The 24,232-nt window shown below is 43.3% G+C and overlaps 1 protein-coding gene across 1 annotated transcript in view; it reads left to right on the top strand.

Moving 5' to 3' along the window:
- GRK3 (G protein-coupled receptor kinase 3) overlaps positions 1-24,232 on the top strand; it is a 74,494-nt gene that overhangs the window by 13,040 nt on the left and 37,222 nt on the right. Inside the window, exons 4-11 of the mRNA XM_019539370.1 lie at positions 3,940-4,041; positions 4,700-4,774; positions 8,027-8,088; positions 10,610-10,661; positions 11,359-11,450; positions 14,509-14,608; positions 21,688-21,766; positions 22,880-23,010. Of these exons, the coding sequence (XP_019394915.1) occupies positions 3,940-4,041; positions 4,700-4,774; positions 8,027-8,088; positions 10,610-10,661; positions 11,359-11,450; positions 14,509-14,608; positions 21,688-21,766; positions 22,880-23,010 (693 nt within the window). The remainder of the gene's footprint in view (positions 1-3,939; positions 4,042-4,699; positions 4,775-8,026; positions 8,089-10,609; positions 10,662-11,358; positions 11,451-14,508; positions 14,609-21,687; positions 21,767-22,879; positions 23,011-24,232) is intronic.

Below are 24,232 nucleotides of genomic sequence, written 5' to 3'. Positions count from 1 at the left end.
ACTGGATGAGTGAGTCATCCAGCTCTGTCAAAAATTTTTTTTTTTTTTACATGCTTGAAATCTAAAGCATTCTAATTTCAGCATTTGAAAAGAAACATTGTCAGATAGTGTTGCTGAAGGTGAACTACAGCTTCAGCGCTTTCCAGGGGACTAGGAAATATGTGGCCCTGCTACCACAGGGTTTTTTTCCCTTAATTACAGATAGGTGTTGGCCTATTGGTGTTCCTTGAAGGTGTACACTCAACCCCCTTCCCTCATTTAGTAATTGTTTTAATAATCTTAGGATGGTGAATTACTTGTTTTCTTTTAAGTCTCAAATTGCTTCTGCCACTTGTTAAATGCATTTGGTGGCTGTCATGGACCCTTGGCTTTTGTTCATCTTTATGGGAGCTTTCTTCAGGGTCTGGACTATGTGACCTCTCCAGCTAGAAACCGATTGCCCCGGCCAGCGTTTGTCTCAATGACAGATGCGTGCGTGGGAGCTACGTCGCTTGTGCAGCCTTTACTCCGTGGGTCCAGAAGTGATGTCTGTTCCTGCTTTAGGAAGCAGTAACCAGGGCCAGGCTGAGTCTCAGTCCTGGAGTACTTTGATTTTCTTGATTAATGAGCTGATGGACAGACACACCCAGTGCTTCATTTGGATCCCGGTACTTTACTGATGGGTAATAAGGAAGTCCAGAAAATCTAAACTGAAGCCCTTCCTGCGGCTCTTAGATTATTTCTCCAGTCCTCCTCTTCTCTTCCTTGGTAGCACTGTTGTTTTTCTAACGTGCTCCTGAAAACTCTTGCACTGAAGAACTTCTCTTTGAAACAGAGTTCCTAGATGGGCAGTCTTTTTATGGTAGACCGTGCTGTGGCGATGGAGTCCGGGGCTCTCTGCGGTAGAGTTTAAATAGGATGGTACATTGCTGCTTTCCTGAGTACACTGATAGATTTTTATAAGTCGCTGTGTGAGAGCAACAGAAAACCCGGAGTTTATCCTTAAATACTGTTTTTCCTTTGATATTGTCTTACTACATTAAACCAGAGTGTTTAAGCACTCTGGGGTTTGGGTCTCCTGGAGCAGTAAAGGTCCTTCTGTCTCCCAGAGCTGGCAGAGGCAATGCTTTCTTTTCTTTGCGCAGTATTAGGACTTTTGCTCACTTGACCAAGGTTGTGGAAGTGGCAGTACAGTTAGAACCAGGCAATCATTTCTTTTTCCTTGCAGGATTCTAACATCTTTAACCGGGATGATGTTTTTCTAGCACAGTGATGCCCAGCCTGTGGCCTGTGTGGTGGGTCAGTAGGGGGTGCTCCTGCGTTGAGCCACCCACCTCCCTGCACCTGACCGCCTGCCAGGCTCCGAATGCCTCCCTAGGGGCGCCTTATGCTTGGCTGACCCCTCTCCCGGAGCACACTCGCTAGCCTGGGGGTAACGTCACCGCCACCACCCCGAGAAGGGACTGTCTTGGCCCTGTATCCTCGGGAAAACACAGGCCTAATAGTCCGACGGGTACTCGACCCGGTACAGGCACTTGGGGCGCTTCCCCAAGTTGGGGCAAAAAGTAAAGTCTCCCTTAGTCCGCAGACCTAAGGGGTCTCTTAGGCATAATTTAGACCCACCCCTCAATAAGTCTCCCACACCAGTCAAAAAGGAGAACTTTATTGATTACAAGGGGTAGGGTAAACTAGGGTACAGGTTTGAGCAATATCTTAGAAATCCTAAAGAGCAAACAGTGTGGCGGAGGTAGCCTTTTGATCACACATCTGAGTTACTGCCAGCTAGATATCTACCCAGATCTCGAGTAGCGTACTCACATGCATCTTCCAACGGCCGGTGAAGTTTCCCTTTGGAGGCGGGCAGTTCCTTGCTCATGAGTTTTGGGGTGGGAGAGAGCCAGTTTCAGATGGTCAGGCTTCTCTGTGTCCCCCGCATGGCTGCTGCCTCACCTCATGGCCGAAGAGCCCGCCTCCTCGCCCGTCCTAACTTACATAGCCCCCGTGACCTCATTCACCTGGGCCAGTGGAGGTCAGCCCCGGTTGGCTCTCCGCCAACCAATTTGAAATGCATCATATGTTACCGGGCAGATCCCAGCCCACCAGGTAGATGCCCCTCACCCGGGTGGCTGGTGCCAGTCCTGTGGGCAGAGGGAGCAGGTTCCCCCCCACAGGACTGCAGCCAGCTCAGGTTACCTAACGAGACAGGCTGAGGTGTGACTCCTCTGTGCTGGCCCCTCTAATCACATTGTCACAGGGCAGAGATTTGGGGGAGAAACCGAGGTGGCTTTCTGCCACACTCTGCAGGCCGGATCTGGCCCATGGAGCTCCCCAGGGGCCAGAAATTTGGCAGTGGGGGAGTGCTGGCAGAGTTGATTGCGGATTGCTACAGCAATTAATTCTGCCACCCTTCCCTCGCCACCACGTTTCTGGACCCTGGGGAATCCGATGGGTTGGGGGCTGGACTGGCATGCTAGATCACACCTCTGGAGTTTACCCCTCATCAGGGCCAGACATGGGCATGGGTGAACTGGGCGGCTGCCCAGGACCCGGACAGAAAGGGGGCCTGAAAATAGTAATTTTTTTGTTATAATTATCATTATCTCTGGCGAAGGGGGGGTCCAATACTGAAAGTTTGCTCTGGGCAACCTGGAGTCTAGGTATGGTGCTGCCCTTCGTGCTGACCCCGCACGGCCTAACCTCATGCATTGGGCCCACAGATTTAACAATAGGTGGGATTATAAATACCACAATGTAATCAAGTTGATTTAACATTGCCGTTGGAACCGTTGGGGTAATGCTTGGTAGTAACCCAGACCGATAGCCAGACTGTACTGTGAAATGGGCATTAGAAATTCTTGAAATACAAGATACCTATAATGCCACATTTGTCCTTAAAAGGATCTAATTGCAGTGGCTCCTTCCTGGCGCACAGTTTGTTTCCCACTCTGAGCATTTTAAGAAGCTGGTGCAAGCACAGAAATCTCTTTTCCATGGTAACTGATTAAAGAGATTGATATCACTGATTCAGCTCATTCCATTGAGAGGCCTGAATGCCTCTCACAGTGCCCGTTTGCTAACACATGCTTGGAAAGCCTATCTGTTCCAAAAATAACATGGCATGCAATCGGCTTGTGCTGTGAGGATAGCCAGGTGGGATTGCAATTGTACTGCTGCCATAGCATGGGGTGATTTGGTTTCCTGTACTAAGCCTGTCGGGAGTCAAGTGCATTTTTTCTTCCCAGGACTAGGACTCTGCCATCACTTTTAAAGAAAAAGAAAGGAAGGAAAAGCCAGTCATCGTTAACATTCAGGTGTTACCACTAGGATGTTTGCAGAGTCTAGAATGTCGGTATTTTTAGTTAGCAGTCTTTGCTAGATGAGGTGCTTTCGTCCCTCTCAAACACTGTGTTGAAGTCTGCTGTATTTTGTTCCACTTCCTATGTCGAAGTGTGAAAACTTTGCATGCTTTGCTTCCAGGGTAATGGCTCTTCTTGCTTGCCCTGTAGGTGCCGAATAAGAAAGGAGCACATGGCCATCATTTATCAGTGAAGAAAAGCAGCAGTTTTATGCCTCTTCCAAAATAATGAGTCACATCCATGTTCCTTTACCTACCAGGTCCCTTACAGTCTCAGGCTCATCCTTTCTGCACAGTTTACAAGACAACTAGTGCTTTATTAAGTAGCATACGTGCCTCTAATCTGGCATTTTTCACATTTTTCAGATAAACTTGTACCCCATTTTGAGAAACACATTTGGCAAACAAATCCCAACATACCCAGGGATGGAATGAAAATTGTGAGTCCACCTTCACTGTAGAGTCAAAACCAACACCACCACAGTTGACTGCACTGAGAGCGTGATAAAAGGGAATAAGAATTCTGTCAAAGTGAAAACCCTTTTTTCTTAAATAAAGACTTTAATTAGCTCTGTTGACTTGTTCCTTCCTTTCTCTTCTTACAGATAAAAGAATATGAAAAACTGGATTCTGAGGAGGAGCGTTGTAGCAGAAGTCGACAGATTTACGACACGTACATAATGAAGGAGCTGCTTTCCTGCTCACATGTATGTGTTTTCTGCAATTTCATTTTTTAAAAATTTAAAAATTTCACTTTGGCTTTAAGTTCCTAACAAGGTTCTTTAATGAAAGGACAGTAAATAAGTAAAGGTCTGACCAGAGAATTGCACAGAACTCGAGGTAACAGCAGTATCTTTCATGGCAGTAGCTTCTACTGATTGCACAGTGACACTTTTTGTTTTATTAAAGGTGGACATATTTGAAAGAGTTCTTAAAATAATTATAAGATTTCAGCAAGACCCATTTCTCTTATATAGGGACTTGAATTTGCAAACATTTTACATGTACTTTTTCTCATCTGTAAGTAGTAATCTACAGGTCAGTGGGACTGCTGTTGCCTGACGTTAAACGCATGTGCTTGCCAGGATTAGGGTGAAAGAGTGCAGTTTTAAAAAAACAACAACCCAAAAAACAACTTTTAGATTGACAAATACTTGGTCATTTTCTTCTCTTTAATGCCCTTTCTTTCTTGAAATTAGTTTTGCATTTTATAATTAAATGTTGGCAGGCAGTTTGTTTAAAAGTTCCAAAAGAAATTAAGTTATTGATGGCTTCCTGCAAGAAGTTTTGGCATCCGTGATTAAGATTTCAAATACTTCTTTTTCAAATGTTTGTTTTAAAAACAATATTTTTATTTTTCAAAAGCCGTTCTCAAAGCAAGCTGTAGATCACGTACAATCTCACCTAGCCAAGAAACAAGTACTCCCAAATCTTTTTCAGGTAAGATGAAAACAATTTGAAAGTTCAGGTTTCCTTTGATTATTTGAATGTAGTAAATTGAGGGAACAGAACACATATTTAAAGTTATAGCAGATATTGGATAGCCTGTTTCAGAAGGAATGTGAGCAAAGTGGTACTGGGAAAGATTTTGATACATATCAGTTAGGCAAGGTTTCTCATTTCTTTGTTCCTGTTAAGGATGGTAAAAATTGTGAATCAGTCTTCCTTAGCCAAAGTATCTCTGAACGTGTTTATAAAGACAGGAAACACATGGCTAGGGTTTACCCTATGTTCGTTACCTGCAGAGTTGCATGGGAAATTATTGTTGGCAAGACCCAGGGGTTTTTTTTTGCTGAAGGTGCAGGGGTATTCCAACACACTGGCTACCAGGGGAAGGTGTTTATTGCAGCTTTGGCCTGTGACTTTCTGCCCCAAGAACTGTATCTGCTTCCCTTTGGGGGATGAATGATATGAAGTCCAGATATTACATGCTGTACGGAGAATTTCTTACCAGTAGAAAAATAGCCTGGGAGCTGGAGTGCACATATGTTTCAGCTCCCTTGCTGGAGAGCTTCGTAGGTGCACAGGGCACACTGGAGGACTGCTCCCCGGGCCACCCTCACCCTCAGGGGCATCCATCAGCTGCCAGCCTGCCCTCCCTCCTTCCTGGGAAGGGGGCTGGGTCTCAGCTGGCAGTTGTCAATTGGGAGACAGCCCAGGGAGAATGCCCCCTCACCCCCGTCCGGCCCATCAGCTGACTGGCGGGAGAAGGGAACGTTCTGCCGTGTGGGAACCCTCCCGGTTTTCGCTGGAGAATAGCCTTGGCTCCTTGCACTCCTGTTCTGGTTCAGAGCAGTGGAGACAGTCTGCTGGGGTATTAACCCCTTCTGGGAGGGTTGCGGCTGCAGGAGAATGCCTCCCCGTTACCTATCAGGTGACCGATGGCAGAGGGGGGCCCATTCCTAGAGTGTGCCCTTGGTGGGAAATCCTCCTCCCCAAATCAGCTGAGTGGTGGGAGAGGGGGTAATTTTCCTGTGCAAATCCCTAAGGACTCCCAGATAGCTCGCCCTTGGGTGGCCTGTCAGGGAGCCAGTGCTTTCCCTCCCTCCTCCTCTCTCTCTCTGTAGGGAGGGAGAACAGAGGTGCTGTGGGATAGTGGGTGTCCTCCTCGCTCAAGAGATGTGTACAGGTGTTCATGTGAGATTGGGAGGAGGTATATCGTCCTCATAGGCATCTGGTCTAAACTTCTTGAGGAAGAGCCAGTTCTCTTCCATAGGAAATCTCTTGAATTTCTGTACGGCTCTGTGCCAGGAGAAAAGCTTTTCTCCCACCGCAAGTGGAATGTCTTCATGAGGCCTTGGTGCAGTTGGCCTTGGTTTGCAAAGTGGTGAGCACTTTGGTATACATCTGGCATGGCACTTCAGCACGTGCTTGGCTTGAAGCTCATGAGAAGCCCCACTGATGTCATTAGGGGAATGCAGAAGTACTTAAAGTTAAGCATCTGTTTAACTATTTTGCTGGACTGTACTCAGGGTCTAACCCCTTGCAGAAGCTTTCTGAGTGCATTTTGTTGGCCCTGCTGCTTTCATTTGCAGTCAATCCAGTGTAATAATGTCTAGCTGGTTTTATTTAACTGCTTGGTAGTATTTCTTTTTCACCCAGCTAGGATTTTGAATTGACCTGGGATTTGGGCCGTAGTCCACAAAGTACCAAGGTATTCTAGGTCAGAGGTTCCCAACCACCAGGCCACGGCCGGTTGGCTGCAGGGTCATGGCACAGGCCCCCGCTCAAAGCTCAGTCTGTTCACCCAGGTGAGTGGCTTCTGGAGTCGCAGCTGAGCTTCTGGGGTCAAAGCTGGGCAGTGGGGCAACCCTGGGAGGGGGGCAGCCAGCTCCGCACACCACATCCCACTCCCACTCCCTCTGGGCCACAGTAAAAAAAAAAAAAAAAAAGAAGGTTGGGAGCCACTGTTCTAGGTAACCTCATTACTAGAATATAAGGAATTTTACACAGCTGTTCAGAGAGTGAATTGGATGATCACTCTGGCACCACCAGTAAATTACATCTTTTAATGGTTACATGGAGTCCCTGAGACATCAGGGGCCTACATCTCTTGAAACATAAACTAGGGTATGAAGCTCAGAGTTCAACTTAATGCCTCTAGAAACCTGAAATATCAACAAAGAAAAAAATTGTAATGCATGTAGGTTTCTGTCCTTTGAAATTTTGCATTTACCCCAAACTAATCAAATTATTCTGCTCCACAATTCCCAGGTATATTAATATGCTGTTTAATGATGACTGTTTTGCAGTTTTATTGTGAAGAATTAAATGTTGAAGATGATTTGTTTATCTCTAGTGTCTAAATGCAGTGGGAAATTATATTTTAAAAAATATTTACTTCTTTGTGGCAGTAATTACAGTGCTTTTCTACACAATTCTATAAATGTTTTAGGTTTAAAAAAAAAAAAAGGACTTTTATGTCCTTGCATGCTAAAAGAGATAGTAGACTGGTCAAATAGAGCGTGCCTACACATTGCCATGGTGCTGTACTTTAGTATTTCTTTTTGGAAGTACTAAAGCGTAGCGCATGGTTAGATTTTCTCTGCTATGTCACCATAATGGCGCGCTATAAAGGCTCCGCTGATGTAGCTGGTGATCATGTGTAGAGCCATGTGATCGCTGTGTTGCTGTAGCGCATCATTATGTTGCCGTAGGATGATGCGTAGATGTGCCCATAGTGTACTTATGTTTTCTGTTGATTTCCTCAAAAAAATTAGAAATTTTATATTTGTATAGTGTAAGTGTTCTCTAACACAAGTGGGCCTAAGTTAGGAAGTGCAGATTGAAACTAACGCTCACAAGCAGACAAATTCAATTTATTTGCTGTCCGTCTAGAGTATTGCATTTCCTGTTGAATTTTAAAGTAGCACTTGATTGCCCTGTGGGATGTTCTTACTGTCAGTGAAGTCTCTTTGATGGAAGCAGAGGGACTGACGAAGTGATCGCTGAACCTTGTGTGATTTGTATCTCGTGCCACCACTGCTGGTTTCGTGAATGTTGAGGATGTTAAGCACCTTGCTTTTTATCATCTCCAAGATGGTCTTATCACATGTGATTAGGAACTGTCTCTGCACTCTGACCTTTCCAGTGGGCGGAAAATACTGGAGCCAGTGTGTTGTTTTCATTGGCTAATAATGAATATTCAGTTTATCATATATCTGACCTAAAGGTATTTTTGTATCCTTTTAGCCATACCTAGAAGAAATCTGTGATAGTCTCCGAGGAAATATATTTCAAAAATTTATGGAAAGGTATGACTTTACACATACTCTGTCAACTACTGTATAATCTCCTTCAGTTAGTCAGGTCCCTTGTGTTTTACTACCAAAAAAAAAAAAGTCTGGAAATGGTTAGGTAACTTTACTTAATTAATAGTGCATTATAAGCAGTCAGGCTTTTTTTGGTAGGTGATATCTTTTATTGGACCAACTGTGTAGTTGGGATAAAATCAGATAAGCTTTTGAATGCAAAATATTCTTGAGGGCTGAGGAGGAAAGCAAGCACAGTGATCATTAGGAGCAGTGGACAGAGCTGTGAAATTGGAGCGGGGAGAAGCTCCCAGAGTTAGCAGACAAACAATTAGCAGAAGAAAAGAAGCTTGATTTACTGGGAGGTGACGACCTAGCAAAAGGAAGGAGGGTCTTTATTACTTGTGTATAGGAAGAATTTCAGGAATCAGGTAGATTTTATTGTAGTGTCATAAAATCAATATTGTTGTTCAGTCCTTGGTTCCTAGTGTGCAGCCAGCTCATGAATTTTTTTGTTCTCAAGCTTCAGGGGTATAGGTCTTGGTCTAAGGACATAGGCAGCCAAGTTTCTTTGGGTAAATCTGATATTTTTTATTAGGCCAACTCAGATAGTTGGAAAAATTCTTCTTTGCAAGCTTTCGGGTACAAACACCCTTCATCAGGCTTCCTCAGCGTGACACAAAGGGTATTTGTATCCGAAAGCTTGCAAAGATTTTTTCCAACTATTTGAGTTGTTCCCAAGTTTGCCTTTGAAAGGTGTTTGGCAGATTTCCCTTGAGCACGAGGATGGTGAGGTCAGTAGTGGTGTGGTTCTGCGAAAAATATGCTCCTACCAACATGTGTGCCTGTCCTTTGGATATTTTCTACGAGAGTTCATTGTGGCAGGTAGGTGCTGTTTGGTTTTGCCTACATGGTACCCATGGGGGCATTTGGTGCATTGGGTCAGATGCATTGTGTTTTGGGAGAGGCATGTGTTGGATCCATAGAGTGTGATGGGTTCATTGTTGGGGAGGGGTGTTGATGGTAGTACCAGTGGAGACATGTTGACGGATTAAGTACCTGTTGTTAAGGCAAGGCTGTGTCCCATTTGATGTCTGTTAATCAGCAGGGAGTTTGCTTCTGAAGATGAATTGGGCAAGGTTAGGGGGCTGCTAGAAAGTCAAGAGCAGAGAGGCTGGGAATATTTCTCTCCAAGTCTTCAGGGTTGTTGGTTGTAGCTGTGTTGGTCTAAGGACATTGGCAGGCAAGGTTCTTTGGGTAGATGTGATATCTTGTATTAGACCAACCAAAAAGTTGATCTCTCCAACTCGGATCTTTGAGTACCGGCTGAAGTTGTTTGATGGTTCTTCTAATCCGACAAGCATGTGGTGGTAGATGACCACTGGGGGTGTCTTTTTGTATTGTAACAGGTTACTGTGGGGTGTTTGGCCTTTGTAAAAATATGGTTTGTTTCTCTACTGGGGCATCCTTGTTGTATAAGGGCAGATTTTAAGCTGGCCAGGTGGGCATCACAAGTGTTTTCTTCAGAGCATATGCAGTGGTATCTGAGACCATAGATATTGAGAGAGCACCTTCAAAGAACTAGTCTTGCTGCTTGTATCGTGCAAACTGCCAGGTATCCCAGTTACAAAATGATAAAGATATTCAGCCAGTTAGATCAGACTACTTCCCACCCCATGTACCCATTAAAATAGATTGCATGTAGTTTGACCTGGTAAAGGTTTAAAAACCTTTTGTTTGGGTGATACTGCTATGAAAAAGCCCCAGTTCTGTTATCTAGACAAACAGCTTGCAACCAAAGAGCAAAGGTTGTATAAGGAAAGGTAAGGGGCAGACCTTGCTCAGCTGGATAGCCCTGTTGATCTCAGTGGGACTGGCTCTCACGAGTGTCACGTAAGGAGGTTTTGGCCCATGATCTGTTGCTGCCAGACTACCACGTGAAGCAGCATACAAGCCACGACCGTAACAAATGACTTCAAAGGATCAGGGTTTCCTGTTTTGAAAATAAACATCTTGTGCTTTATGTAGCTGCAGGATACTATTCTCTTACAATATTAAATAATATTGACTTTTTTATTTTGAGATAAAATCATCCTAACTTATTCCCTGGGGCGTATTTACATTTCATTAAAATAAGAAACTGCAGTGCCTAGTTTCAGATTTTCATGATCTTTTTGTGATATTTTATGCCCCTCTCCCTCTATTTGTTTAGGTATTTATTTATTTATATTTTAATTCCCTACACATTTTTATAGTCAGAAGCTGGGTCTGGAGGACTTGAATGATGATAAAGAAAATTGGGCAGGCATCTTTCATAAGACGTAATACAAAAGTATAGCGCGCAAGAGCATATACAGCATAAAACATGCACAGAAAGTTGATAAACAATTAATTTTTAAAACAACAGTTTTCATGTTCAAACTACGTTGTCCTGAACTTAATTTTTAATACCTGAGTGTAGTATATCACTAATACTTTATGTAAGACTTTCAGATAACTTTTAAATTCTTCTTGTTTTTTATAGTGACAAGTTTACTAGATTTTGTCAATGGAAAAATGTAGAACTAAATATTCATGTAAGTAATTACAAGTACATTTATCTTGTCAAATGCTGATGTGGGGAAGAAGAGCTTTCATGTTAGAGATTACTTTTTTTAAGTGGCCCTTTGAAGAATGAGGAGTGTTAGCCTGATCTACTGTTCTAGTCTTAGATGCACACAGCCTCCTAAATGTGGCCATACTCTCTGCCTGTTTTAATGTAATAGTCTTCTGATTTTGAAGTAGTTGAAGGAAGTTAAGACTGCCAGAGTACTTCTTTTTGTCAAGGGCTACAACCCTATATCCCATTCTGTTTTTTCACTTTGCTTCCCCAGTTGAGATTTGTTTGCCCTCACGTGGCATAACCTCTGCCTCATCTCTTGTACCTAAACTTTATCTTAAGTCTCACATCTCTGTAGTCCTTTTGGTTGTCCTGCTTGTTTAAGATGCTTTGTTTGGTTTAATCTCTGCTGAAATCCTCATCCAAGCCTTCCTTTTTTTATCACACTGACCACTGCAGCTCCCATGACCTCTTTATGAACTAGTCCTTGTATACGTGTGGGAGTCAAAGGCATTTTAGAAAGCTACTTTCTTCAAAGCAATTAATAAAGCCTTGGTGATCAGGGGGAGGGAGGAAATACCTGTTAAATGCATTTGTTTAAAGTGAGTTTTAAGGGTAAAAGTTTCTAAGAAACTTTGCAAGGAAAATTAATTTTGTGTTCTTTGAATCTGCAGCTAACCATGAATGACTTCAGTGTACATAGAATAATTGGGAGAGGGGGATTTGGTGAAGTATACGGCTGCAGAAAAGCAGACACTGGGAAAATGTAAGTGCATTTTCTGTGTTTTAATGACCAGTGTAAACTCTGAAGTGTATAACGAAAAAAACCTCTAATTATTCTTTACACAATCTCAGCTGCACAGAGCAATCATTTTGAACAGTGTCCTACTGTTGTGTATTTCATGGTGCATCAGAGCTTCATCCCCGGTATTCTCATCCATGGAAAAGGAGTTTGGATTTCTGGAGCAGCTGAGGGCATGTTTATGTGTCCTCTCTGCTGAACCTGGTAGGGGGTTGACTCTCAGTTGCAATCCTGCGCTTGGCGGGGTCACAGCGTGGATGTTCCCATAGTGCCTAATGTAGAGTTTGATCCTACATGGAGCAGTCAAGGTCCTCTCCAGCAAATCACTTAACTTTAAGCCCTTGAATATAGCCGTTAAAGTCAATGAGGACTTTTTGTATTCTTAAAGTTAAGTGTGTGCTTAAGTGCTTTGTTCAGTCATGGTCAAATGCTCAGCACGTTGGAGGATCAACCCTGGGAGAAAAATTTGTAGGCAAATTGAGGCCGAGACCTATGGAAGTGAAAAGTATTTGTACTCGTAGGAAGGCTTTTTGATCCCCAAAACAGTGGCAACATCTACTTACATTTGACGAGTGCCACTCAACTGTTGAATTGCAGCTGAGATGCAGCTCTTAGGTCAAGCTCCTAAATCAAACCCTTTGCCATCTCTGTCACTGCCACCTGCACACAGATCCCAGTTTTTGCAGAAACTTCACCCACTGCCCACCATATGGCCAGTTTTGAGAAGTGTTTGATAAGTGGTCCTTGGTGTTTATACTCTTTCTGTAGCTGCTCTCGTGCCTGTTTGAACTTGGTGACATCTTTACGCAGCTCTCACTGGTTGGACCGTGGCCTTCCTGCCTCTAGAGATACTGAATATCTGCAGATCCTGTTAGCTTCAGTCACAACCATGGGTGCTCCACACCTCGGACTGTGAACAAGAGCAGCGTCCCTTTTAAGAACGATGTTCGTGTTTAATTCTTCTGCAGTGCCTTCCATGTCAGTTGTTTATTTCAACAGCACAGTCAATTTATTTATTCCTGTTTCTGTACTTTTGCACATATGCATTGATTGAATTTAGCTTGATTCATAAAACGTGCCTTTTATATTGTCTTCAGGCCCACGTACAGGAATTTGAATTGCATCGCTTTCTTTTGGACAAAAGCCACATAAAATAGACTTCCACCCTAAATAAATAGTCCTCACATTCCCACAGTCCGTTTTCTCTGAGTGTATAAAAGAACCTTGCACCATGCTGGGAAGTTGTAAACTCAGGAATAACAAGGAAAGCATTAGACCTTTGCCTTCCCCAGCTCTCCTGATGCACAGAGGTGTGAGAATAGTTTAGAATAAATGGGGATAGGAAGCAGGAAAGTCAGCTAAACTTTTCCAGACTAAAGTCAAGCTCTAGGTTAGGTTCAACATTTGGGTAGAGGTTTGGGTATCTCTTAGTTTATCCGAACCTGTTGACCCATCCCTAATCTAAATCCCATTCGCTCTAGACGGCTGCCTCTGCTGCACTTTTCTGCCTGCAAGGACTTTGAGAAGCCACCCCTCCAAGGTAAATGCCATTGGTGTTCCACTAACCCAGGAACAGACCTGAGGCTGCTCTCAAATCCGCTCCTACAAGGACAATAAAAATAGAGGCCCCAGACTTAGTTTTAAAAGCTTCATGTCACAGAAGATGATGTAGCGATGCTTTTCTGGCCCACAGTTTGAGCTCAGAATGGCTAAGTGAGGTATTTGCCATCAGCCAGCTTTATTTGGTCCAGATTGTTCATCAAAGGTAATAACAACAAAGAACAAACAAGGGTTATTGAGACTGGGTTATTTAACAGCTTCCTACCGTAGCAATGGCCCCAAGGACAAGAGCATCTGTAGACACAGATTTCCTGTAAGCATATAGGTTTGTTTTAGAAACTCAAAACACATAGGTAAGCTTTATCACCACACTCCTGCACAAATGTACGGTGAAGCTCTGCCTTGTCCTTGTTTGGAATATTGGAGGTGTGAGGTTATATACTGGTTGTGTCTGCACAGACCACATGCAGGCTGGATTGTTATTAAACCCTGACACAGCACTACAACTTTACATGGCATTTGATAGAGAATACTTTTAAATGGCACCACTCTTGCTCTGTGGAGGGGCATTGAGAGCCAAAAACCCAGGGTCAGGTGTCTTGTGTACATGTTTTGTGCTAAAAGATGTAGCATATGTTCCCATACCACTTGTTCCTAGATATCAAAGACATGGAAAAAAGGGTGTAGCATCTTGTTCGTGCCCTCACACCAACCGATGGTGCCCAGAGGATGGTGCTGGATGTGGTCCCTCTGTACTCGCAGAGCTAGCACCACCACCTTGCACTGGTCCTGAGTGAAGGCATTAAGAATGAGGAGAAATCTGTGTTTTTCTCCACTTCCACTCAGCACATCTGAGTGGGGATAAACTGGAACCTACACTAGTTTTCTCATATTTTCAGAGATGCCAGTTTTGCGCAAGCATTGGACAGGCTGCAGGTGAATCGGGGAAATCAAAAGATTTAAGTCATTTGTCAGTGTCCTGGAAGGACTGCCCACATGTACTGACAGTTGCCAGCAAACTTCCACAGAGAAGCATCTTGACCTTCACCTGCTGCACTACTGGCAATATTGGCTCCAGCATAAGCCAGTTTTAGCAGATTGATGTTGAATTCATAAATATCTTGGGATCACTGTCCTTGTAGCCATCTTCCTTGTTTGACAAATGACATACCTGAGTTTTGTCAATGCTATATAAGTAAATGGCATTTTAGACTTTCCTGTGTAGTAGTCCCAGGGAAATCTCTCAGTTAGGAGGCTCTTGTTGAAAATCTTGTTGATGCATAAGGAACGACTCCAAAATCTTTGTGCCTAGGTGCTGCTTTGGTACTTCTGATGTAGGCACATGTCTAATAATTCTGCTTGGTATACTCTAAACGCCTGTATGTTTATCACAGATTGTTGGTGAAAATTGCTACAGGGAAATCTTTTCCAATGCGTTTCTCTGAATGATTAATGTTTTCAGGTATGCAATGAAATGTTTAGATAAGAAGAGAATCAAGATGAAGCAAGGAGAAACACTAGCCTTAAATGAAAGAATTATGCTGTCTCTTGTCAGCACAGGAGTAAGTACTTATTCTTCATCTTCCTTATACTTCATAGACGTTAGGGCTGGAAGGGACCTCATGAGATCATCGGGTCCAGCCCCCTGCCCAACTACCTTTCCTTACAGTGTTAAAAATACTTAGTCGAATATGCATTCCATTAATTCAATATTGTGTGGTGTAAAAGAAAGCAAGGCAGAAACAAGAGCCTGCAGTCTTTTCCTGCATGGCTTTCTTTTAAATGATTTTTTTTTTAGTATGTAGAAACCTTTGAATGATTTTTGCCACGTAGCTGATTCAAACGCTATGCGGATAATCCATTTAAATGGTAACGTCATTTCTGTGTGTAGGGTGTTCTGATTTCACAAAGTCAGACATTTCATAAACATACCCTTCATTCTGGGCTGGGTAATCCTCAGCCTCTGCATGATTATTGTGGGATAATGTTGGCATGAATGTTTTTGAGTTGGAACATGGCAAATAGCGGCATACAATTTGTTACCGATTAGCAGAACAATCTCCCTCCCGGAGCAGAAATCCTAGCCAGACATTTTCACTGAAGTGTAGCTCGAAAGACCTTAGCGCTGTTCATTGACCGGTTGTGCCTCAGTTCCTCCATTTGTAGTACAGGGCTAATGTTGCTTATGTCCTTTGGAAAGCACTGTCGGACATACTGATGGAAATGTGCTGTGTATGATCTTAGCATTATTATTTTCCTCAGGCATACAGACTCCAAGTGCTTTATAGAAGCATTAATGTAGTCTTTGAGGAATAAAGTGAGCATCACAGAAAGCTCTTAAATCTAGCTGATTCAAGAGAACTACTTGTGGTCTCTAGCGAGAGATGCCCCTAAATCTCTTGACCTGCTAGGATAAGACATCCTTTAAGGCAGAGAGAAAAATCAGGACTGCTACCGCTGTAGAGGAGGGGGACATTGGTTGCTCAGTTTGTTTTAGAATCAGGATTAGTGCCATCTGTTTCTGTATTTTAGAAAATTGTTGAAAATGTTTGCTTTATAAGAGAGCTCTTTAAAATTAATAGCTGAAGACTTCTTCAAAACACCATCTCTCAGAAAGTGAAATGTGCCTTTCACAAAAAACATCTTTTGTTGCTGTAGCTGTAGAACAGTCATTGAGAATGCAAGACATTGAAGTAGCCCCTTCCCTTTCCTGTGCACCATCAAATTAGCTTATCCAGTTTTTCTCTTACTGCTTGTTTTCTGGCCCTAACAGTCAATGTAACCGCCAGCAATGTACAGTGAGAAGTTGCCTATGCAATATTGACATCAAGTTAAAAAATTTGCATCAATTTTAAATAGAAATTTTTCTTTTTATTGCTGCAAGTCTGGAGTCTCAAGGCACTTGCAGAGGGGAAGTTCAGGTGGAGTCCACAAAATGCATGTTGTCCCAACTGATTGTAAAAGAGATGTTGAAGTGCTAGAGCCTCCAGAGTACAATAACCACGTTACATGAAGCTTAAAATCAGTGTTATCACCATGGTTACCTGGGAAGTTGGTTGGAAGGTTAATTTTACTCATGATGATTACTGTGTTCAAATGAGATTCACAGTTCGTAGCTCATTGTAAACGCATCCCTATGTCCCAGTTAAAAAACAAAAAGAGGGGGAATTGCATGTTATCTTGTTTTAGACCTCTTGGATAATCGGTCTCAACTGCTAGAATTGTTACTAGCATTGCTTCGTAGACACCAAACAACTCCAAAATGACTAATTTACTGTATTTTAAGACATAATGCTCTGTATCTTAGTGAGATTACATTAATCTGATTTTTCTCTCTGCTTGTCTCAAAATCGCTTAATGAGTTTTTGTCTTTCCTGGCCTTTGTTTTTGTAGCATCTTGAATGCTGCTTTTCCTCTTCTCTGCATGCCCACTACTCCTCTGGGTGTGGATGTGAGGAAGACGAGCAGTCAATCTTGAAACCCTTCCATGCGCCAGTTTGGAACGGCCCAGCTCCCACCAGCAGCATGCACACTTCTTTAATGGCCTCTCTTTTCCCACTCGGCAGTGGCTGGAGTGATGGTTTTATTAGGGCTGGAGGTTATCTGTCCCTTAGGGACAGTCTGTTTTTTCCTCATGCTCCCCTCACTCTCTCCCCAGTGTTTGTTCCTGGTCCTCTTTTCATTCCTTACTCTCCCTTAGTGATAGAACCAGAAGAGGTGCCTGTATGAGGACGGCTCTTTCTAGATGTCTGCTAATGCTGTGCAGAGCACTGTTCAGGTGAAGGACGTGCACAAGATGCAAAAAGTGCGTCTCGCTTAAGAGAGAGCTTGCTTTCAGGCACCGGGTTCGGCCCTGCATGCACAAGACGGAAGCGGTGATGGATGCTGCTGAGAGACACAGAGAGGACAGCCAGTCTCCCTCAGGCACTGTGTTCATCCCCGGTAAGGGCAGCTGTGGCCTTTGAGGAGCATAAGGTTGGAGATGAACCTCCTCCTGGTCTTCACTCCATGCACCCTTTCCAGCTACACTGTCCTCAGGCCCACCTCAGGGTGTTCTTCTAGATGTCCCTATGTCAGGAGCTTCTTCATAATAAGCTTCTTGCAACCGAGCCACAAACCCTCTCATTAGGCAGAGTGCATCTTCCTCCCCCCTTATACAGAGTCAAATTCAAAGAAAACCGAAAATGTTCAGGAGATGAAAACCCCTAAAATCATGAAGTGGCTTCCTCTCAGCTGTCTCCCAGTATCGTCTCCTGGAGGAGTGTGCAAATGTTGATCTGATAGCCAAGAAAAGTCTGCCTGGCCCTGCCCCCAACAGGCATTGTTCAGGAAGGAACAATTTTATCTGTGAACATCCTGTCCACATTGGACATGGTACAGAAAAACAGGATGAGCTGGCCTGGTAATCTGTCCTGAAGCATTTTGTAACAGCAGCTTAAGGAGTTGGATCTCCTTTTCACCGTAGCCCAGGAGGATGTTCCCAAGGTGGAGAGGGGACTACCGGCTATTAGAAAGCGATTACATAGACAAGCATGTTCTTTTTTTGAGCTCCAGGAGGGCAGGTCTACCTTGGGTAAGTCTCCAAAACAGATACAGCTGTCGCAGCAGAGATCAGTCTGTCTTTAGCCCCGTGAAGTGCAGCTCTTCCCCAGCGCGTTTGGCCAGGGACACTTGGGTAGTCCTGACACGTGTTGGTGAGCCACGGGATGAATGGTTCTAGGTTGTCATTGTCTGCTGCTTTACCCCTGGTTCCTTGGCGTGGTGCACAGCACTCGACCTGGGTTGGAGTCCCGTGCCTCATGAAAGCTATGCCAGAGGCCAGACTAGATATTCATAATGGTCCTATCTATCCTGAACCTGTGACTCCATCGCTTCATTTCTGAGCGTGGACTCAGATTCCCTTGGGTCCACCTCCTGTAGTTCAAAAGAAAGCTCTGTAGAGAAGTGGTCTGGTAGGAGATAAAACTCTAACATGACACAAAGTACTTGTCCATAGCCAGACGAATGGCTAAAAACAGTTCGATTTTTTTTTTTTTCCCCCTCCTAAGGATTATCAGTGGATTTCCTTATATAGCTTCCTTTCAGTTCCTAGGAACAGATGTATAAATCTCACACACGTTCTTTTCCCTTCTTTTTGAGCAAGTTAATTCTGGACAGATAACATGCCTGACCTTACCCCTTTCTGCCCACCTCACTAGAAAGTTTTCCTAGATCCAAAACGCGAACCGTAGGACCTGCTGTCTAGCTCTACAAGGTTTTAGGGCGTCCTGACTGTTGGACTCGCTTGGCTTGTTTTGCAGATGGTAGATAAAAAACTCCTCTCACTGGGATGTTAGTCTCTGAGTGGCCCTTATTTTTCCTGCTGATAAGATTTGTGTGTTAAACAGAAAAGCTGCAGGGCTGGAAAATTCATTTCAGTAAAATTAAAGTCTTTTGGATGGAAATCCAGCCACCAGTCCGTTGCTGACTGCCTTTACTTTTCACGGTCTCTCATATAAAACACTGGCCTATGCATCAGTCACTTTAACCGTATGCTTTATGAGTGGCTGTCGGTGTGACCCGGGCAAGTTACTTTTTGATGCTTCTCTGTGCATTGTTCCTCTTTTGTAAAATGTGGGTAGCACTGTATGCATACCTCTCAGAAATTTTCTGAGTCTTAAAGTTTGAATTACACCTTGAGATCCTCAGAAGATGCTGTGGAAGTAAGAAATATTGCTAATTTTGCATTTTCTATACTAGCATGCCCAGAATTTCCGTTGAAGACAACCAAATACTGTCTATAATACTGAACTCAGCCAAGCCATCTCTTGTGATTGAGAGTCCAAAAAATCTGGTAAAAATGTTTATTTAGAGGAAATGTTTTGCTGTAATGGATGTTCTGCTAAAAGGGTAGCAAGTTGTTATCTGGGCAGCCGAGGTCAGTGGCTCCTCTGGGCTGCGTTCAACTTATTATCATCTCTCTTAACTCGCCTGCTGTAATAAGAGGAAACTGCATTCAAGCCTAGCTTATCTCAGCAGGTGCAGGGGCTTTAGGGTCAACCATGACGGAGGATTTTCTCAATGAAAGATAAGCATCAGGTCATAACAGCCCAAGTAAGTGAACTGAACAATAAATCAGGTGGGGTCAACTGTCAAATATTTTATCCAGGAGAACAGGCACTTTATCCACTATAATGATTCCTAGAGACGTTTGTAACAGCCTTGAATTCACAAGCAAAAGGCCATTTGTCCTCAGATTTCTTCAACGAACCCCTGCTCCAAGAGACTCTTGCATTCTCAGTACTGTAGTACAAGACCTCAATTTATGCTTCTTCTGATTATTGATCCTTAAGAAGGGCCTTGGGGGAGGGTGGTGGTGGTGGGGGAGTTACTGTCTGGCTTATAGTGCCACAGTGGTCCTTTCCGCTGGAATTCAGAAACACATTACTATCGTGCCTAGGACCCCATTCTTCATCTTCAGTTCGTCCTTGTGTCTGCATCCATCATTCTGGTTACATCCTTGCTCAGAAGCTGAATGCCTAGATGTTGGAAGACAAATGTTTGATCAGAAGGCTTTCCTTCTGAAGTAATCTGTAAGTGCTGGCATTGGTAAAACATTCAATTGCTATGATTTGTCATAAAGTGGGGTTTTTTCCTCCGCTCCCTCCAGATGGTGTGCTTCCAGAAAATTGTCCTCTTCTGTCATTATTCTGTATGTTATCCAGGATGGTTTAAATAGAAAAGATTATTTTAATGTATTTTGAATTCACACATTTGGAAATGGTTTCTTCCATCACCTAAGTTCTCCGGAGCAATAGCCAGAATGAAACCTGGGACAGGAGATATTACTCCTTCCTGGATTTTTTTTTTAAACTTAATCGTATTTATTTATTTTTAATACCTGTACTCTCAAATTTCTAATCTGGGCAGGGGTGTACTTGGTAGCCGTGCAAGCTTGCAGAAAAGCAATTTTCTTGCCATTTTCCAGTTGGTCTAATAAAAGGTATAATTTTGGAACCAAGAGTTCTAGTTTTTTGTAATCTGGACAGGACAGTTTTAGATATTCCCATTGAGAGAGGAGGCTGGCTTGTTGCATTGCATAAATCTCTGCTATGATTTAAACAGTGAAAAGAGAGTAGGGCTCAAACCAAAGTGAATTCTGCATTGCGTTTCATTTGAAGGCTCCCTCTCCAAACATCTCATTGGACTGCTGAAAAAGTGGAGGCTGCCCCACACTTGATTTTGGGATAGATCCTCTGCCTCCCTGTCCTTTCATCTCGTGTCTTCCACTGGTATCTAACTCTCCGTGTCAGTGTTGTAACATGTCATCTAGGTATAGTGTAAGGTTTTAGGAAGCCTGATTTCACATATTTATATTTCCCATAAATATTTTATTCACACATTTCATATATTTATCCTGAGGCAGAAGGCAGGGCAGAGTGGCACGTTAGAGACTGCTTGGTTCTGAGAGGCATCAGCTTTTGTAGGGTGTGATCCACTTGATCTGATGCTTTGATCTTTCCTAGCATTTGACAAAGTAGGCTGCTACCTACAAAAGCTCATACATCTCTGAACCATTAGTCTCTGTGGTGACACCCTGGCTTCAGGCTAACATGATCTGATCCCCAGAAGGTCCCCGAGGTTTCTAGTAGCTGTACCCTTTACTAGCTGTCCACAGGTTTCAGAGAGAGAATGAAGAAAGGATCCCCTCTCCACTTTCACTTGGAGCTCCTCTCACTGTGTCTATATTGCAGATTTTTTTTATTACCTTTTATCTTAAAATCAAGCTGCCAGGACTTGAATATAAAAGGAAATGCAGCCCTTAGCTGGAAAGTGGGTTTTTGTACATTGAAACACCTTCGTTTACCTGTCTGGATTTCATAATCCAGACTGTATTATTCTTTACAGGTCTGCGTTCTGTCAAGGAGATGGGCGGGTTTTTCCTGACAGTTTTTAATTGGGTTATGTTCTTGCTTGTTTGTAACTATTCACTTGAAATGCTTCTGGGGAGCTGAAGCATAGGGTTATATAAGCACCGGAGGGCGCCGGCATTTTAAAATGTCTGATCTTTATGACTGCAGACTTCAGTCTTCATCTTTCCCAACTGAAGTCTCTAAGCATTTTAAATCTCTCTTGGTATATTTCCATAGGAATTCAGTCAAATGATTGGGTCTTGTCCTACTGCAGATGGCTAAGATGCCTTTCTGTAGTCTCCATCCCTCACTTTGCTTTTTTGCTGTCACAGAGACACCCCATTTCCACCCCACCTCGCTAGGCTCCATGTAGCTCGTGCATTTTAATAGCGATGGGATTCTGGATCATGCTTCCTCCTTCCAGAGAAGTGTTTGGAAGATGCTCTGTGAACTAGCATTTGGGCATACACAGATCTTAACAGGATAGCTGCATTACCTGCAGTCTGTTGTGATGGTTGACTTCCTAAGGTCATTTTGTTTAGACCCCTTGGAAGCCATACGTAAATGAGCATTTGCAGACTGCACACGGAGCATGTCAACATTTCTCAGCTAGGAAGTTGATATCAGTGAAGAAAATGTTTATGAATATCAGTAGATGTTACAGGAAAACAAAGCAGCATGTGATAGCAGCCTGCAAATAGGAACTTGCCTTTCATTTGATGTAAACCATTTGTTCATTTTCATCCTAGGACTGTCCTTTCATAGTGTGTATGACCTATGCCTTCCACACCCCTGACAAACTGTGCTTCATTCTGGACCTGATGAATGGTAAGCAACTTGATGAAAAGAAACATTTATAGCAGAGTTATAAGGGACAGGGTGACGGGATTCGCTGAGAGCTTGGGTATAAGAGGAAGGAGGAAAGCAAGGACGCCAAGAGAAGTGTGTTGGTAAGTCTTTGAAAAGTGGGGGAAAAAAGCAAGAAAGCGTAAAATGTGAGCTTGAAGATGTGTAGCAGCAGAGATCCCCGAGAGACACTCAGGGGTATAGAAATGCATGAATGCATTCTTGGGAGAGGGACAATAACCTGGGCCATCAAAGAAAAGGCAGCGAAGGAGCAGTCAGAAAAGAGGGAGCCCAGTGGGGAGAATGAGGGGAACTGAGTCATCAAAGCCTAAGAGTAACTGTGAAGAGGAAGCAGAGCGATCAGCAGTATCAAAGGCAGAAAACTTGCCCATTAGCAGTAGCTGAGGTTGCTTTAGCACTTTGCGCTGTGCCTTTTCCTAGAGATCTGGGTCAGCCGGGAGCGCTCCGGTATGTCGCGGATCACAGTGCAGAGCTGAACCCTGACTTCATAATTGTCTTGGACTCTGCAAAGGATTAAGAACGTCCTTAACTTATGGCATGTGAATAAGCTCATCACAATGATAAATTGTTGTTTTGGTTCACATACCAGGGTAAATCTATGTATCAACTGTGAGCAGTTTTCTATGACTACTCGGTATCTGGTCCTTGATTGGATAAATGCAAATGCCCTTCTAGCAAGAACATTGCATGTGCAGATTCAGAACTATATTTCTGTGAAAAATCCACCCATCTCACTTGGAAATGTTCTCTCTGAGAATATCCCTGCTAGTCGCATTGGGAGTGGCTGGGATTGCTCCCTGACATCAGTTTCTGAAGGGGAGCAACCACGAGTAAAGTGATTTCATTTTCACAATGGCGTGACACTTGCTGATTGTTCAGCTTGCTTTATTAATGTCCTTGGTGGTTTTCCAGCATGAACCCCCAAATGTGAGGAAGCCTCTCTGCAAGTGATTGGTACAAGCCCCCTCCATCCTTGTTCTGTACCTCTCTGTTTATGTAGCTCATTGCCTGCCAATGTAACAAGACTTTTCTGTTCTTCTTTTCTGAATTGCATTCCAATTTTTCTAATTTTAGGAGGAGACTTGCACTATCACCTCTCACAGCATGGGGTGTTTTCTGAAAAAGAGATGAGGTTTTATGCTACTGAAATCATCCTGGGCTTAGAACATATGCACAATCGATTTGTTGTATACAGAGACTTGAAGGTAATCACTGTTACAATAGAGATTGTATGTACACAGCTAGTTATTAGGTAGTGACAAGTAGTCTAAAGAATGTAACCGAGTTAATGGAAATCCTCCTTTGCACTCAGCTTTTTTGTTGCCAGTTGTTGGGAAAATTTCTAAGCGTCTGTTTTGAATGTTCTCATACTTGTTTCATGCAGGCTTTAGAGTATTGCAATAAATTATAATTTTCTGTTAGATATGGACTGTACTTGGCTTTTTATAGACCAGAAGAGAAATGGCATCTCAGGTAGAAATGGCACACGGTCAGCATTGAGAGAAGGGGAAAAAAGGGTTGCGTGATTACCTGCTAGCAGTATACATCTTGTCCCAAGAGGCTAGATTGAGACCTAATATAGCTTGTCTATAGATTGGGAGCACACATGGCTCTGGACTCCCTGGAGGCCCTGTACTCCCTGGAATTAATTTCCTCTTCATACCATAACTTGAGTCTTAGCTGGATATCTGTTAATGAGAGAAATAGGATGGATACCAGAAAGGACTTTCTCACCCAGAGGTTTGTTAGTATGTAGTATGATACCCTGGGATGGTTGGGGGAATTCAGGGGGTGCAGTTTAAACCATGCAAAGTGCAGCACACTTGAGGAGTAATTCAACAAGTATGCTGGCACAGAACAGCTTCTTCCTTCATTAGCATTTCATGATGAAGGTGCCCCATTGTCCTTCCCATCCAAAGGCTGTTACAGATTTCTTTGTTCATTCCTGACTTTACTGTTTTAAAGGTGTTTTGGTGGAAAGCTCCTGGGTGGCTATGGAGCAGAGGGAGCTTTTTGAAATCGCTTTCTTCTGACGGGAGTAATTTTTAATGTTATCCTTCAAAGAGGTTAACATTTTTCTGCCTGGTGTTTTACTTCTTTGGTAACATATAGCTGCATCCTTTGTGAACCACAGGGACTTCCAGCTCCAGAAGGTCCCAAAGGGCCACAGAAATATCCTTAAAAAGAAAACAGAATTGTAAGTCTCAGGGTACAGACAGATGTAATAATTGTATCACCAACAAAGGGCCAGTGTGGTCCCTATTTTCAAGAAGGGGAGGAAGGAAGAGCCTGGTAACTACAGGCCAGTCAGCCTCACTTCTATCCTAGGGAAGGTCTTTGAAAAAATTATCAAGGGCCACATTTGTGAGAGCCCTGCAGGGGAAGTGATGTTGAGGGGTAACCAGCATGCGTTCGTGCCAGGCCGAT

This window comes from Crocodylus porosus, unplaced genomic scaffold (assembly GCF_001723895.1).
Source record: "Crocodylus porosus isolate Cpor-Errol unplaced genomic scaffold, CroPor_comp1, whole genome shotgun sequence".
Classification (NCBI taxonomy): domain Eukaryota; kingdom Metazoa; phylum Chordata; order Crocodylia; family Crocodylidae; genus Crocodylus; species Crocodylus porosus.
Note: the sequence above shows the minus strand (reverse complement) of the source record. Positions and strands in the feature narration are given on the sequence as shown.